The following is a 17,017-nucleotide window of genomic DNA, read 5'->3' on the forward strand; positions in this document are numbered from 1 at the left end:
AAGTGCCAGGATCTCTACAACTTTGTTAATTGTGCAAATAGGAAACAGAAAGAGCTATATAAAGGAATATGGCAAAAGTTAACCATTGTTAAAAATCAGTCGTGGGCATATAGTTACTCATTGTACTATTTCACATTTCTAGACTTTGAAAATTATCATAATAAATTGACTACAAAGGCCACCAGGAACTGAGCCTTTGTGGAAGGAGCCCCTCCTATATGGAAAATCGATATGGATTTAGGATGTCCCCCTGACCCCCCGCGTACACACCACCCCAGTGCTGTATACACTCCATTCTCGTGGGAAGCAGATGCAGCTGTCCCTGCGGCTCTGGCTCTGTTGGCCACTGGTCCCGAGCAGGCATGCCAAGGCACTAATGCCCTTCCTCCCCAAAGCAGCCTGCCCTCTGGGATGAGAAAAGAGAATTTTTTTTTTTTTTTTTTTTGCGGTATGTGGGCCTCTCACTGCTGTGGCCTCTCCCATTGCGGAGCACAGGCTCCGGACGCGCAGGCTCAGTGGCCATGGCTCACGGGCCCAGCCGCTCCGCGGCACGTGGGATCCTCCCGGACCGGGGCACAAACCCGCGTCCCCTGCATCGGCAGGCAGGCTCTCAACCACTGCGCCACCAGGGAAGCCCGAGAAAAGAGAATTATAGGTTCCCTGCAGGTCCTTGATGGAAAGGTTCTTTGTGATAACTAGACTGGCCCTAAAGGATCTGGTCAAAAGTCCCTTTTGATCAGAAATCATGTTGGTGTGCTTTTTCTTTTCCTTACAAATTTAAATTTGTTCTCTTCAATAAATCATATATTCACATGGCTCGAAATTAAAGTGACAAAAAGGAGTGCAGTAAAGATTTTCTCCCATCCCCCTGCCTAGCCACTCAGCCATCGTTCCCCAAAGGCAACCTGTGTGACCAATTTCTTAGGCATCCTTTTGGAGATATCTTCACGAGTGCAAATAAACATTTAAATTTATTCAAATATACCAATTTTACGCAAATGGTGTACTATCTATATATAGCCAATGCCCCACGCAGCAGCTGGGTTCCTGACATAACTTGAGAAATTACAGGATACTTGAAAAGGAAGATCTGATGCCCTGTAAACTGGATCAGTGAATGTGAAATTTGAGGAAGCTGCTTTATGCCATAAGGCTCCAAATACAGCCTGCGGCCCAGGAGGCTGACCCTGAGTCATATAAAATCACACCAGATTTCTGCTTTGTCTCTGTCAAACTCATAGGCCAGTGGAAAGTGCATCAAAAACAGTCTACTTTAAAAATAAAAGGCAAAGGATCCACTCAGCACATGGGAGAGGCCTCCTTAAGCTGCTCTCTCTCTCCACTGCGGAATGGGATGTCACGTTGCCCATTGCTTCACGTGACAGAGGCTTTATCTCCATTCAAAGCACTAGGACAGTTGCCATCTCCTTTGCTTTTCACATCAGCACTGTGAGGGGGGCAGGGCAGGGTTTTTTTGTTTTGTTTTGCTTTTTACTGAACCCTTACTGTTGAGAAAACTATAACAAAGTAATGGGACTTGCCCAAGGTCACCCCACAAATCAGCACCTGACTTCTGGTCTAGGGCTCTTTCCACTTTGAAACAATGGCTCAATATAGGCAACATCTATGGTCTTTGCCTGCTGACCCTTTTACTGGTAACTAGGGCTCCCAGATAAAATAGAGGATGCTCTGTTAAACTGGAATTTTGGATAAACAACAAATAAATTTTTACTGTAAATATTTTCCAGTGAGACCACCAAGATGGAGGGGAACCCCACTAAGTTGGTAACTCTGGTCAACAGGTTAGTGTATGATATGGATCAGGCTGCGTATGGAAGGGGTGGAGGACACCCTCAACTGGGGCTGTGAAGTCCCAGTTGGGGCTGCTCTGTGGTAGCAAAGTTTCTCAAATGGTTAGTTTTGAGACCTCAGATCATGTGCCTATGGAACGACAGAAATTTAGGTAACTTGGTAGAAATGTGTCAGGAAGTTGATGTACTTTGGACACATACTGCAGCCTTTGATATGGTCCTAGAGAAAACAGGCACATTTTGGTTAAAAGCAGAGAAAGAACAAAATACAGCTTATTTGAGAGATTCTCTTTGACCATGGTCAACAATGCACACTGGTTGAGAGTCAGATAATCTTGAATACTGCAGGGCAGACAAAGTAAAACCCTTTGGCTCACGCTTAAGTTTCTGCATGCAAAAGCATGAAGACAATGGTGATGGTGGTTATAAAAGTGTGTGCGTTTGTCAACATTCGTAAAATGCTACATTTCAATACAACTGACGTCCAGAAAAAAGGAAAAGGGAAAACCTGACAATACCAAGTGCTTCCAAGGATGAGGACCAACTGGAACTCTCAGACATTTTTTAAAAAAAGAAAGAAGAAAACAGAAACAAATTCTACAAACAAATACCTTGGCATAATGGCATTTAAAAAATATATCCCTAAATCTTTCCTCTAAATACTGAAAAGAATATTTAGAGGAAAGGGTGAAAAATGGAGAAGAAAATACGTATCCTAAGTACTTTTGGCCAGTATCGAAAAAAAAAAAAGATTTAAATGATACAGTGAGATAAAAGTTTCAGGGAAGAGAGATTCTGTAGTCCATGAAGGGATTTATCTCAGGACAAAACATCTAGGTAAGTGACACTTACACTAAAATGAAAGTGGATTTCCAAGTAGGAAGCTAACAAGCCCACCTCACATTTACCAATGGTGCCTTAAAACCATGGTACCATGGAAATCATGAAAGCAGAGGTGCCAGTGAGGAAACATCAGCACGGAAGACAAGCGGCCCCATGCTCACCGTGTTTCCCATAGTCTTCTAGGCCTGCGGCCTTGAGGTCCACACTGTGAATCTTGCACAAGACTCTGTTCATGGCAGTGTAGATGGCCCGCCTCTGGCTGGGCTCCAAGCCTGGCAGAGAGGGGTCTCTGTAGATGAGGCCTGGGCAGTACTCCATCAGATAGAAGGGGGCGCCGATGACCCTAGCAGGGACACAGACAGGGTGTTTCATGGCCCATGATGTGGCAGGCTGTTAGTCACGGCACTGCTCTGTCCTGGGTGTAAGCTTTGAGCGCTGGCTGGGAGTTCGGATCCAGAGTACTGGAAACTTCCTTTCTCCTTTGCACGTAAGCACAGGGGTTGGAAGTACTCCCTCCCCAAACCAATCCACACACACACATCCCTGGTCTACACTTCCTTGCCAGCATGCCTCTCTTCTCTTTGGTCCACTTGTAGAAGCCATCGGAATGGGATTAATTGTGATAATACAGGAAAGCAGCATGTTGAGAGGGGGATTTGGAGTCAGAGAACCAGGCTTAAGTGCCACCTCTGCCCTTTCCAGCAGTGTGATCCTGAGAAACATATTAAACCTCTGTGAGCTTTGTTTTTTTTTTTTTAATCTATAATGCTTCAAAGGATAGTTATAAGAATTAAGGGAGCAAATACATAGGGAATGCCTGGCATATGTTTCTAGCTTCAGTGAGGGTTGGATAAGTATCCCTTTTTGTTATTAACGTTATTTTCATCATTATCCAGTGGTATGAATGGCATATACAACACCCCAAAGTATTAAGGTGACACACCAAAATGTCATTAATCCATCTTTTTGTCACTACTAGAAATCAGTTTAGTACTCTGAAAAGGTGTTTTGAAAATTCTACTATTATAACTATTCATCCTGACTTGAACATGGCCTAGATATTAAATTATATTATTAAATTATTTTTAATTATCTTAAATGTAATATTGCTGTGGTTATGAAAGAAAATGTCTTTATTCTTAGAAGACATATGCTGCCTGAAACTTACTTCAAAAGGTTCAGTGAATGATAATTTATATACATACATATAAGATATACTTATTAACTTACAAAATAATTATATAATTATTTAATAAAACTTATTAAATTATGTTATAAAACATTTTTAGAAAAATGTTATATATAACTATTTCTATAAAATTATTTTATCTATTAATACACCTATTCACATTTATATACATACACATATATACATATACACAGAAAGTAAATGTGGCAAAATGTTAACAAATGTTTTCATCTAGATGAAGTGTAAATGGGTGCTCATTGTACTATTTTTTCTTCTTTCAACTTCTGTGTATGTTTCCAAATTTTCATAATTAAAAAATCAAGAAGGGCTTCCCCGGTGGCGCAGTGGTTGAGAGTCTGCCTGCCGATGCAGGGGACACGGGCTCGTGCCCCGGTCCGGGAGGATCCCACGTGCCGCGGAGCGGCTGGGCCCGTGAGCCATGGCCGCTGAGCCTGCGCATCCGGAGCCTGTGCTCCGCAACGGGAGAGGCCACAGCAGTGAGAGGCCCTCGTACCGCAAAAAAAAAAAAAAAAAAAATCGGGAGAAAAGAGACAGACTCAGAAAGCATATTATAAAGCAATTCAAAAACAGTTTAGAAAGCCCACAATAAAAAAATTAATTAAAACAGGCAACATGAAGCTAGATGGACATATATTTTTTAAATGTTAGAAAAGATGTTTCCTACCAATTCTCACAAAAGCAGGCATTTATCTTTCAGGATAACGTAAAGATCTGTGAACTTCTAGGGGAGGTTACTATAAAATCTCTTTTCTACCCAAATTTTACTTGTCTTTACTCTAGCAAACTGGAATGTGAGTTAGTATAAGGACTTTTCTCTTCTGTAGCTTGAATACACAATAGAAAAAATAAATCTGAACATTACCTTGAATCCTCACAGAGGTCAAGAACTTTCGGGACAGGGACTCCAGCATTCGCAAGGGCTTTCATTATCCTGCCAGAACAAAGAAAAATGAGAGACACTGCTGAATGAGATGACTGGATTTTCTTGAAATTATTTTTTGATTTAAAAATTTTACATGCAGAAATTAAAATGGAATGCTAAAATTTAAAAATTTCAATTGACCCAAGAAGGCTAAAAGGCAAGGGGAACAAAAGACAAATGGGACAAAGATCAAACACCAAAATTATAGACCTGAGTCAAACATACTGATAATTACACTAAATTTAATAGAGTAAACATTCCAATTAAAAGACAAAAGTTGTCCTACTGGGTTCAAAAGCAAGACTTAATATACTGTCTATAAGGGACATGCTTTAAATATGAAAACATAGAAATAAATAAATAAATAAAACAAAATATGAAAGGATGGAAAGGGAAGTTCCATGTGATTGGTAAGCATAAGAAAGCTGGTATAGCTATATCAATATTAGAAAAAGAGACCTTAAGGCAAAGAGGACTACCAGAGATAAAAAGGGACATTTCAAAACAATACAAGAGTTAATTCACCAGGAAGATATTACAATTATAAATGTGTATGTGCCTTAAACAACAAGGTCCTACTGTATAGCACAGGGAACTATATTCAATATCCTGTGATAAACCATTATGGAAAAGGATATGAAAAAGAATATATATTTTAAAAATACAGCATAAAAGGAATATATATATGTATAACTGAGTCACTTTGCTGTATAGCAGAAATTAAACACAACATTAAATCAACTATACTTCAATTACAAAAGTAAATAAATAAAAAATGTGTATGTGCCTAATAAAAGAGCTTCAAAAATACCTAAAGTAAAAATTATCAGAATGAAAGATAGAAACGGACAAACTCACAATCATAGCTGAGACTGTAAAATGTCTTTATCAGTAACTGACTTTATCAAAACTACACTAACTAGAAAACGTCAGTAAGACACAGATCTGAACAACACTACCAGCCAACTTGACCTGATGGACATTTCTATAACACTCACACAGACACCGCAGGATACACATTCTTTTAGAGTGCACACAGTATATTCACCAAGATATATCACGTACTGGTCCATAAAATAAGTCCTAATAAATTTCCAAGTATAAAATCTTTTTTTAAAAATAAATTTATTTATTTATTTATTATTTTGGGCTGCATTGGGTCTTCGTTGCTGCGTGTAGCTTTCTCTAGTTGTGGTGAGTGGGGTCTACTCTTAGTCACGGTACACGGCCTTCTCATTGCGGTGGCTTCTCTTGTTGCAGAGCTTGGGCTCTGGGTGCACGGGCTCAGTAGCTGTGGGTCACGGGCTCTAGGAGCGCAGGCTCAGTTGTGGTGCATGGGCTTAGCTGCTCCGTGGTATGTGGGATCTTCCTGGATCAGGGCTTGAACCCATGTCTCCTACATTAGGCAGGTGGATTCTTAACCACTGTGCCACCAGGGAAGCCCCAAGTATCAAAATCTTACAGAGTATTTCTAAGACCTCAATAGAATTAAACGAGAAATTGTTACTATGTGATAGCTAAAAACAGCCCAAATATTTGGAAGTTAAATAACACACTTCCACATAAGCCATGGGTCAAAGAAGAAATCACAGGGACATTAGAAAATATTTCAAACTGTAATAATAATAATAAAAACACATGTCAAAATTTGTGGGATGCATATGTGCTTACAAAGTAATTTATAACTTTGAAAGCTCATATTAGAAAAGAAGGAAGATGTTAAATCAGTGGCCTAAGGTTATACCTAAGAAGGTAAAAATACACCCACAGTAAGAAGATGGAAAGAAATAAAGCTCAGAGCAGAACTAAATGAAATAGAAAATAAACAACAGAAAAATTAACAAAACTAAACATGTGTTCTTTTAAATTATCAACACAATGGTAAATCCCTAGGTAGACTGATGAAAGAAAGAGAAAATACTATCAATCAACAGCAGGAATGGTAAAGATGAGAAAACACTACAGATCCTACATACACTAAAAGGACAGTAAGGGAGGACTTCCCTGGTGGTGCAGTGGTTAAGAATCTTCCTGCCAATGCAGGGGACACGGGTTCAAGCCCTGGTCCGGGAAGATCCCACAAGCCGTGGAGCAGCTAAACCCGTGCGCCACAACTACTGAGCCTGCTTTCTAGAGCCTGCAAGCCACAACTACTGAGCCCTCGTGCCACAACTACTGAAGCCCGCGCACCTAGAGCCCGTGCTCCGCAACAAGAGAAGCCACCACAATGAGAAGCCTGCGCACCACAACGAAGAGTAGCCCCCACTTGCCGCAACTAGAGAAAGCCCACACGCAACAACGAAGACCCAACACAGCCAAAAATAAATTAAAATCAAAAAACAGTAAGGGAATATTTTGAACAATAAATTCAACTGTTAACATGAAATGGATATATATAACTTTGTATATTTTATAATATAATTTAATATATTTTAATAAATTACAAATTCCTTGCAAATTACAATTTACCAAAACTAAGGCAAGATGAAATAAAATACCTGAATAACCCAATATTTATTATATCAAACCCATAATCAAAAAACTTTTCCTAATAAACCTCCAGGCCTGATGGGTTTACTGATAAATTCTATGAAACATTAAGGAAGGAAATTTTTAAATAGAAAAATAATTAGTCGGTCTTATCACCAATAACTGGCTCCTGCTTTTGGCTGCCTGCTGTCCTTTCCCCTTTTCATGTTCTGATAGTAATACCTAGACATTCCTTTGGGAAACAGCTCTCCCCCACTGTAGGTTCACGTGGTTTGGGTGACAGTGACTCAATCCTGATTCCAGGGTTGAGCACAAGACCCAGATTTGGCCAATCTGAATAACGGATCCTCCTGACCACAGAGGCTGGCTCAGGAACAAAGCTGTGACCCATATTGGGCCAACGAGTCAATCTCAGGAGACATGCTGGGACGTTCACTGTGGTTATCAAGGAGAGAAGTGTTGAGAGATGGAGAGAGAGAATGAATGGGTTCTGGTGACACTATTTGGGCCCCTGGATCCAGCCATACCTGAAAGATTTACATAATGAAGGCAATACATTTTACCACTTCTCCTCCTTTCTTTTTTATGAATACTTAAGTCAGGCTAGGTGGGTTTCTGTCACTTACAATTTGTACTAACAAACTACTCAAACATGACCAGGGTAAACATTTGGGTGTGTTCCTTTCCAATATTTTTGTTTCAATGTACAAGTCTTTACAAAAACCATAGTTAAGACACATATAGTTTGTATCTGTTTTTGCTACATAAAAATTTTATTTTCGGGGGAGTCCCCTGGTGGTCCAGTGGTTAGGACTCAGCACTTTCACTGCCATGGTCTGGGTTCAGTCCCTGGTTGGAGAACTAAGATCCCCCAAGGCACAATGGGTGGCCAAAAAGGAAAAAAAAATTATTATACACATTTTAATTTTATTATAGGCATCCTTTTATTGGCTGCAGTAATAGCATAATCATTAAGACTGGGGTATGGAATCCTACCTGCCCTGGGTGTGAAGCCAGACTCCATGACTCACATACTAGATGTGTGTCACTAGGCATGTTGCTTCACTTCTTTAAGCTTCACTGTCCTCATCTATAAAATGGAGATCATAATAGGACCATATCAGGGAGTTGTGAGAATGGTTTGAATTAACAATATATTCAAAGCATTTATTTAGTGCCTGACACATACTAAACACTCAGGAAATGTTAGCTATTACTATTATTGTAATTGTTCCAACAAGCAGAAATACCAAGGTTTGCATAATCATTACTCATTTATTGTACCTGTAGGTTTCCAATTTTTTTATTATAAACTACACTGCAGTGAGCAGCATATTAATGCATAAAGCTTTTCTCCCTATTTAGAACTATTTTTTTAAAGAGAGACCCCCTATTGGAATTATTAGGTATAAAAGTATGACTATCCTGAGGTTTTTATAAATTACATTATACTGTTTTCCCAAACAGTTTTCCTAATTTGATTTGGCATTTTACAAGCAGATACCATACACATTTCATCTTCAAATGCACATTTTATTCCTTTACTAAAATGGAAATTCTGTGCATTCTTGGATTTTTGGATGTCCTCCTAACACTCCCGAATTCCTCAGTACGCCAGGAAGTTGGTGAGAGCTCACAATGCACAGAGACACTGGGAGTTTTACATTTCAGGGTTTCTCTTCTACAAGCGCACACTCACTATCACATGGGCACATTTATGAATGCTCACAAATAGCTACAGGTTTTTTCCTGTAGACTTCATAAATGAACCCTGAAGGCTTCATAAATGTCAGTCATCAGTCCCTGTAACACTTAGAGAAGTCAGATTCAAGGAACCAAAAAGTCGGAGGAGAGACAGTAAATGGTGAGAAAGAAGAGGCCAGGAGCCGAAATCACATTTTCCTTACTACTTTCTGCAACTTTCCTTCTGCAGAACATGCTAGGCTGGAAGGAAGGAGGAGGGAGAGGAAGAGAAAGCCTTCCAGGAGAGGAAGTCCAGTCATTGCATTGCGACTCACTGTCCAAGAGTCCGGAGCTAGTGTTTTTCAACCTACTATGTTTAAATTTTCCTATTCACAAAGCAAAAGATTTTATTTTGGATGGGTTGTAATACATGTATTGTTTTAAACATTTTATTATGAAAAATATCAAACATACATAAAAGTAGAGGGATTCATGTAAGGAACCCCAGGTTTCAATAACTATCAACTCATGGCCATGCCTCCTTGGGCTATGGCCCCACTTAACAGAGGCTCAAAAACAGTCTAGTCTCCTAGAGGTTTAGGTAGAGAAAAGAGAAAACAAGCTCCTGAATAAAAGTAGGTGACATGTTCTTATCAGAAAGAATTCTGGGGAGTCATACTTGTAATTTTAAATGTCCCAAGGCACTTTATGGAGTGCTGATTGGCCAGTTCAGGGGCTGGGCTGCGGAGGCTGAGGACGGCAAGCACGCCCCCAGCTCGGAGAATTTACCTGAACTCCCTCTCCACTGCATGCGTGGATGGGAGCAGTGTCCCTGGCGGTTTCTTCCTCAGAACCAGCTGATGCTTAGCCAGCCTGATGTAGTAGGTGGGATTTGACTGCCCGTGATCAAACTGAAGGAGTTCCAATGGGCCTGCAAGTTTGAAAGCAAGGAAAACTCAAACCAGCTCTGGAGGACAAATGCAGACAGACATTCTTTCTTTCTAACGAGCACTGCACATGGATGCAGAGCGCCCTGATTTGGAATGCACTGTAAGGAAAGCAGCTCCTCCCGGGGTACCAGACATGACTGCGTCCCAGGCATACCCTCCCACCTCCAGCTCGAGTCCAGAGTATCACACTGTGGTGTGGCAAAGGCCACTGGATTTACACCATGACAATTTTCACTTTGTGCAGGTGTCCAATTTTGTCCTTCTTGCCAACTCCTGCTCCGTAAAGAAAAGCTTTTTAGTTCTGTTTGTAAAACACAAGCAGAGTCATGGAAACCCATCTTGCTAAATGGAATGCTTTAAGCCAAGGATAAAAAGTGCCCCCACTTGAAAAGTGTGCCCCTCACCCTATACTCGGCCATACCACGCCTGACAATGACGTGACAGCTGAAAGGAGCTATGCAGAGGCCTGCAGCTCGAGCCGAAGCTGCTTTCAGGAGATGCGATTTCCCACCCCAGCAGGCTAAACTCTGAGGCTCCTTTTTTTTTGGTGGTACGCGGGCCTCTCACCATTGTGGCCTCTCCCGCTGCGGAGCACAGGCTCCGGACGCGCAGGCTCAGCGGCCACGGCTCACGGGCCCAGCCGCTCCGCAGCATGTGGGATCCTCCCGGACTGGGGCATGAACCCGCGTCCCCTGCATCGGCAGGTGGACTCCCAACCACTGCGCCACCAGGGAAGCCCGGATCCCTCAGCTTTGTAGAGGCTCTAAGAACAACCCCATCACTGGAAAAAATCCTCATGAGAAGCTGCATACAAAGAGTACTTTCAAATGGTACAGATAAACCGGTTTGCAGGGCAGAAATAGAGACACAGATGTAGAGAACAAACGTATGGACACCAAGGGGGGAAAGTGGCAGGGGGTGGTGGTGGTGTGATGAATTGGGAGATTGGGATGGACGTGTATCCACTGATGTGTATAAAATGGATGACTAATAAGAACCTGCTGTATAAAAAAATAAATAAAATTAAATTTTTAAAAAAGTACTTTCAAGGATCAAACTTTATCACCAGGTAGAAATCTCTTCAAAAGTTCATGCAACTATACTTCAATAAAATAAATTTTAAAAGAAAAAGGTCATGAGCCACCTGTTTTTCTGAGGGTGGAATGTGAAGAAGGAGCTAGAGGTTCCTTTGAAGAGACAGAGACGGCTTGTCACATTTTAAATTCGTGCAACTTTTAAGTCACCTTCACAAGACAGGCTGTCATCTCAAAAATATTAGCAACACTCAAACACCCCTGGGCACATACTGCAAGTTCCTCTCCTCCAGGACAGCCCTTTGCAGGCGATTTCTGCCGCACCACACTCTCACATGGCACAAGGGCCAAGTACACTTCGGGGATCCATTCAAAAGGAAGTCAGTGCTTTTTCCCAAGCAAAACAGAGCAGCACTCGGGTCCACCGGGCTCAGTGAGCCCACTGGCTCTTTTCTTCACCACATGGCGGCTTTGTCTCCAGCATATTCCACTAAGGACTGAACGTGAGAACCAGACTGAAAGCCTAGCCTTTACCAAAATGCAGAAGCTTAACTACCTGTGGCTTGGGTCCCCAGTAAGTCTTTGAGGTGCTTCTCCAAGGAGTCCTTGGGAATTTCCATTGTCCTTCTCACAGGGCGAGTGTTTGGAACAGCCATTCTCAACGGAAAACCCAAAAGAGTTTCCAGTTCCTTTACTGCAGTCTCTGGATCACGAACCTGGTTTCACAGAGAATATTGAACATGGATGCCCAGTCAACCCTGCCCCCGCCTCCTGCCTGTTCTCTAAGCGGGTACTTTCTTAGAGGGAAATAGAGAAGAAGTCAGTTCTCTGAGCAAGGACTTTGCAGCCAGGAGAGTCAGCTCATGAGAAAGCCTCAGAATGAGTTTCCTCCTCCCATTTAATTCCTAACCACATTAAACTTTCTTATCTGCTGGGAGGAGTGCCAGCTAAGACCGAATGATACTCCCTCGTGCCAGGAGGGCAGAATATTGTAATGTAGTGTCCACTCTGTCCCTACGGGCCCGTCGGCTAATAATGAAAACCCAAACGCAGAAAGCTGGACAGAGACCCCCGCCGCCAACGTGGCTTGTCTTGCTTCAAAGCATTGGGGTGGCCCGTGTGTCTGGTAGCTGCTGGGTCCCCACCCAGAACAGCATCACCAGGCCAGCAGAACTGTCACCCGAAATGTCTTAAGCCTGCCATTCACCTCCCTGTGTTAACTCTTTCCTCATTCTGCCTTCTTACTTCCTATTGAGAATACAAGTGGCTAGTGACCTAGATTTCATAATTAATAAAACATAAAAATATGGCAGCATGGGTGAAAACCACTAGAGGCAACTGCAACTAAGAGTGTAAGAGGACTGCACAGAAGTGCTTACACTAGTGCCTGGGGCACAACAGGGGTTCAAAACCCAGTGACCTCTACCTTAATGGTGTGAATACCAAGGCTGGCAGCTGCTTTTAGATTCGGTCCAAGATCATCCAGAAAGATGGACTCAGAAGGCTGCCGGCCTAGCCGCTCCAAGCACAGCTTGTACATCCTGGCGTCTGGCTTGCAGACACCTTCCAGGCAGGACTCCACAACCTGAGGGAGGGACAGGAAGGAGAGATGAATGTCCCTATCAGTGGTGTTCCCACGCACACCCAGTATATTTTCTGAAAAGCAGGGCAGGAGGAAGGCAGGGGAGGTTTGTTATAACAAGTAACATAAGAGTGTCATGATATGAAATGATGTTGCTTTTTTAAGAGGCGTGATTTGGAAATACTGGGTTACAACCTGAGGGAAGACTCAGCAAACCAAAGTTCTGCTTCCGACACAGTGAGTGACCTTCTGCAAACAGCGAAGGCACCATGGGCTTCAGGTTCATCGTCAGGAAACCTGGGAACACCAACGGCCATCTTACCTATCTTAACGGTAGCTGGGAAACTTAGGGAACTTCAGTGTGTTTCGAAATGACACAGCAGTTTGCTAATGTTAGGTATTGTGAATGCACAGAACAGAAGAAAAGCTGCACGTTTCAGTTTTAGGGAAAGTATTTCACCATTTTCTCCAAAAGAAGGCACTGTTTACTGTTATAAAAGAAACATGACTTTAATGTCCATATTTCAGAACTTAAACAACAAACAGCTGTAGTCAACCTAGACAGATAAATCCCACAGGAGGGCTAACACCAAAGAGATCGTCAGTGGCAAAGACATGGTTCCCTTTCATGCGAAGAGCCTCCTGTATCCTGACAGCCTTGCTTCAACCTGTATCTGATCCAGAACTGGTGGGGTGCTGCTGAGGGTTCAGGAGAACCCTGAAACAGCAGTCTCAGTGTCAGGCTACCTCTGATCCAGCAACCCCAAGTCCTCTGACACTGTCCCCAGGGCTCGATCTCCTGTGAGCAGGCCTGAACCGTCCATAGAGGCCTGTAACCAATACCCTCTGGTCTGCCCAAAGAATAGAATTAACTCCCTCGATCACTCCCGAATTGACCCTCGCTCTCCAAGACCAAGGACAAACCTGAGGACCCCTCCCTCTCCTCCAAACCCCCATTGTTCAAGCTTAGAGAAGAACTGCCTTTTCAGACAAATAAATGTTCTGAATAAGTTACTGAATCTTCCTGGTCTCCTAAGGACCTGAGTGAGCTAAAAGAAGACCAAGAAGCTCCTTCTAAAGAAACTGTCAACAGTGGGTAGCAGAGAAGCCAGGTGTTTCAGACACCAATAAAGGCAGAGGAGAGGGGGAGCAAACCCTGCGGATCAGGGCCAAGTCTGACAAGCAGACACCTCCTCGCATAGGTGAGAACATTTGCAGAAGTGAAAAAAAATTCCTGAGATTTAAATTGGATAAGATCCCTGGACTTCTTGTGTTCTATTTTGCCAGATGAAAAATTTCCGGGGTTGTGTTTCACAACAATGTGAATATACCTAAAATTACTGTCCTATATAATTAAAAATGGCTAGGATGGTAAATCTTTCTTTTTTCATTGTACTACGTTAGCATTTTTTATTTACTTTAAAAAAAATACATTTATTTATTTTTGGCTGTGTTGGGCCTTCGTTGCTGCACATGGGCTTTCTCTAGTTGCGGTGAGCAGGGGCTACTCTTCGTTGCGGTGCACGGGCTTCTCATTGCAGTGGCTTCTGTTGTTGTGGAGCACGGGCTCTCGGTGCGCAGGCTTCGGTAGTTGTGGCGTGCAGGCTCAGTAGTTGTGGCACATGGGCTTCGTTGCTCCGTGGCACGTGGGATCTTCCTGGACCAGAACTCAAACCTGTGTTCCCCGCACTGGTAGGCAGATTCTTAACCACTGCGCCACCAGGGAAGCCCTTAGGATGGTAAATCTTCTATCGTGTGTTCTTTACAAAAGAAAAAAAATAATGTAAAAGTTTTTACTTAAAAAACAAAGTAGATGGGGACTTCCCTGGTGGTCCAGTGGTTAAGAATCTGCCTCTCAATGCAGGGGACGCGGGTTTGATCCCTGGTCGGGGAACTAAGATCCCACATGCCACGGGGCAACTAAGCCTGTGCACCACAACTAGAGAGCCTGCATGTGGCAGCTACTGAGCCCATGCTCTCTGGAGTCCACGTGCCACAACTAGGGAGAAACCCGTGTGCCACAACTAAGACCCAACGCAGCCAAAAACAAAAACAAAAACAAGACATTACCCATTGCTTACACCTGGACACAAGCAAAATTTCAGACGTAAGGGTAAGCTGTGACGATGTGAGAGAGTGGCAGGGACACATACACACTACCAAATGTAAATTAGATAGCTAGTGGGAAGCTGCAGCATAGCACAGGGAGTTCACCTCTGTGCTTTGTGACCACCTAGAGGGGTGGGATAGGGAGGGTGGGAGGGAGGGTGACACAGAGGGAAGAGTTATGGGAACATATGATATGTATACGTATAACTGATTCACTTTGTTGTAAAGGAGAAACTAACACACTATTGTAAAACAGTTATACTCAAATAAAGATGTTAAAAAAAAAAAGAATCCATACTAAAAAAAAAAAACCAAAAACAAAGTAGATGAACAAAATTTAAAAGCCACATACACCTCAGAAGAAACAGATTTCTGTGACATTGAAAAGTTCAGGAACAGCCTCCAGTGATGACGGGGATCACAGGAATGGTTCCATTAGCTTTACTTCTACCAAAATAATTTTTTTCCTTATACCTTTAGAGAACACAAATGTAAACCCTTGCTCTTGAGGAAACAGATTTTCAAAATCCAGGTCTCCTGCAGACATAGAATATGAAGATGGACGCCAGAGAGCCTGTGAAGCCTGAATAAACAAGTCCATTGTTTTAAAGAAGCTCACAAGTCCTTACATAGTTGAAGGGCCCAATATGAGCCTGGCCAACTGATTTTGTCCAGATGAAGATATATCCCCATAGCCACACTGGAGGGAAGGAATCTCTGGAAATAATTACAATGTATTGAATACTTACCTATCTGCCAGGCACTCCGTAAAGTGCTTTGCCTGCATTATACTCTGGGATCCACACAGCTACCCTAAACAAAGAAAATTCCTACTCCTGAACTACAGGTGAGGAAACTGAGGTTCAGAGAATCAAAGCTACTGCTTATAGCAAGCTGCAAGACGGGATTCAAATCTGGCTGAGGTCCCTGAGCACCAGAGGGGAGGATGCTTGGAGGACAGCTGTGCTGTGGACAAACGGGAAAACCAGCAATTAAAGTGGGCAAGGAGCCAGGCCGCTGTGCAGAGGGAAGAGAACTCCATCTCTGACTGGCTTTGTACAGGAGGAATGAGGAGGTGGGAGGTGAAAAGAGCATTAGGTTGGGTCGTTAATTTCCCATAGCTGTACTCTGAATTTTCTGCCTGTCAATCCAACTAGATTTTACGTTCTGAAATAGCACTATCCAATAGGGCTTTCTACAGTGATGGAAATGCTATACCGTCCTGTCCGACATAGTAGCCACTAGCCACACGTAGCGACTGACAACCTGAAATATGGCAGATGCATATTCCAGAGGGCAGAGCTTGGGTCTGTCACGATGAACACAGTATGCCCTCATGCCTAGCCAGCGCCTGGCACACGGTCACTGCTTAATGAGAATGTGTTTTCCAAGCGAATGAAGTTTAAGCAAGTCAATAATTCAGTAATTCATAACTGTCCCAGGATAACGATATACTTTCTCTTAGGGAAATGGCGAGTCTTCCACAGAAGTAACCTCCTGGCACAGAAGACCATCTCCTGACTCAGAATCTTCTCAGGTACTTCCATAGTCTAGCCCTTCATGTGCTGCCCCATACGGTAGCCACTAGCCATATGTGATTATTTACATTTGAGTTGAAATGAAATAGAATTCCTCGGGGCCACTAGCCACATTTCAAGTGTTTAATAGCCATATGTGACTAGTGGCCACCATACTGGACATTCCCTTTACTGTAGTAGGCTTGTTTGCACAGCACTGGCCTAAGGATTAATGCCATAGAAATAGAGGGCAACGGGGTTGGTCTTTGAAGAGAAAAGGTCAAAGGGCCCATTAAGAGGTGAGGGCTGACGAAAGTACATGTGTTATCTGATGACTAAGGTTCAACTCCAGAATGAAAAGGAGCCTCTAAAGCTGAGGTTTCAATCAGTTATCAAAGCCCATAAATGACTGACCTTGCTAAGAGCTCAGTGATATTTTACAAGTCTTGTTTCCCACCTGTTATGTTTAATCCCAACTGAGTCAAGTGTGTGAATAAAAAACCCATACACTCAAGACCTACTGAGAGGCAGCATTAATGCTGCATCCTGACGCAAGGACACAGACTTGGTTCGGATTATTCTGGATCACTGTGAGCTTACCACATCAAACTGTTTCCGGTCCAGGGGCAAAAAGCTCTTCCCATTGGGAAGATAAAAATTATTGCTCAAGACTGCAGTCTGAAGGCCTTTAGCCCGAATCTGAGTTATGGCCTCAGTCATCACTGGGAACTGCTTTGCCACTCGCTCACTGGTCAGCAGAGAGAAAAAGGAGTCCAGGGGCACGGAGGTCTTTGACTAAGAAAGGGGGAGGGGAGAGGAGAACCAGCCATCATTAAGAGTAAGAACCGCTTGTCACCAACACAGAA

General features: G+C 42.8%; 1 protein-coding gene across 6 annotated transcripts in view; it reads right to left on the bottom strand.

Moving 5' to 3' along the window:
- The window catches only part of ACAD10 (acyl-CoA dehydrogenase family member 10), a 68,389-nt gene that overhangs the window by 14,501 nt on the left and 36,871 nt on the right, over positions 1 to 17,017 (bottom strand). For 4 of the 6 annotated variants that reach the window (XM_067014722.1, XM_067014723.1, XM_059040804.2 and 1 more), the window contains exons 4-9: positions 16,752 to 16,946; positions 12,370 to 12,528; positions 11,500 to 11,659; positions 9,749 to 9,890; positions 4,727 to 4,795; positions 2,816 to 2,997 (exon numbers count right to left, since the gene is read on the bottom strand). In XM_067014722.1, coding sequence (XP_066870823.1) covers positions 2,816 to 2,997; positions 4,727 to 4,795; positions 9,749 to 9,890; positions 11,500 to 11,659; positions 12,370 to 12,528; positions 16,752 to 16,946 — 907 coding nt within the window. The remainder of the gene's footprint in view (positions 1 to 2,815; positions 2,998 to 4,726; positions 4,796 to 9,748; positions 9,891 to 11,499; positions 11,660 to 12,369; positions 12,529 to 16,751; positions 16,947 to 17,017) is intronic. The other 2 variants (XM_067014725.1, XM_067014726.1) reach the window with 1 other exon arrangement.

This window comes from Kogia breviceps, chromosome 15, assembly GCF_026419965.1.
Source record: "Kogia breviceps isolate mKogBre1 chromosome 15, mKogBre1 haplotype 1, whole genome shotgun sequence".
NCBI lineage: Eukaryota > Metazoa > Chordata > Mammalia > Artiodactyla > Physeteridae > Kogia > Kogia breviceps.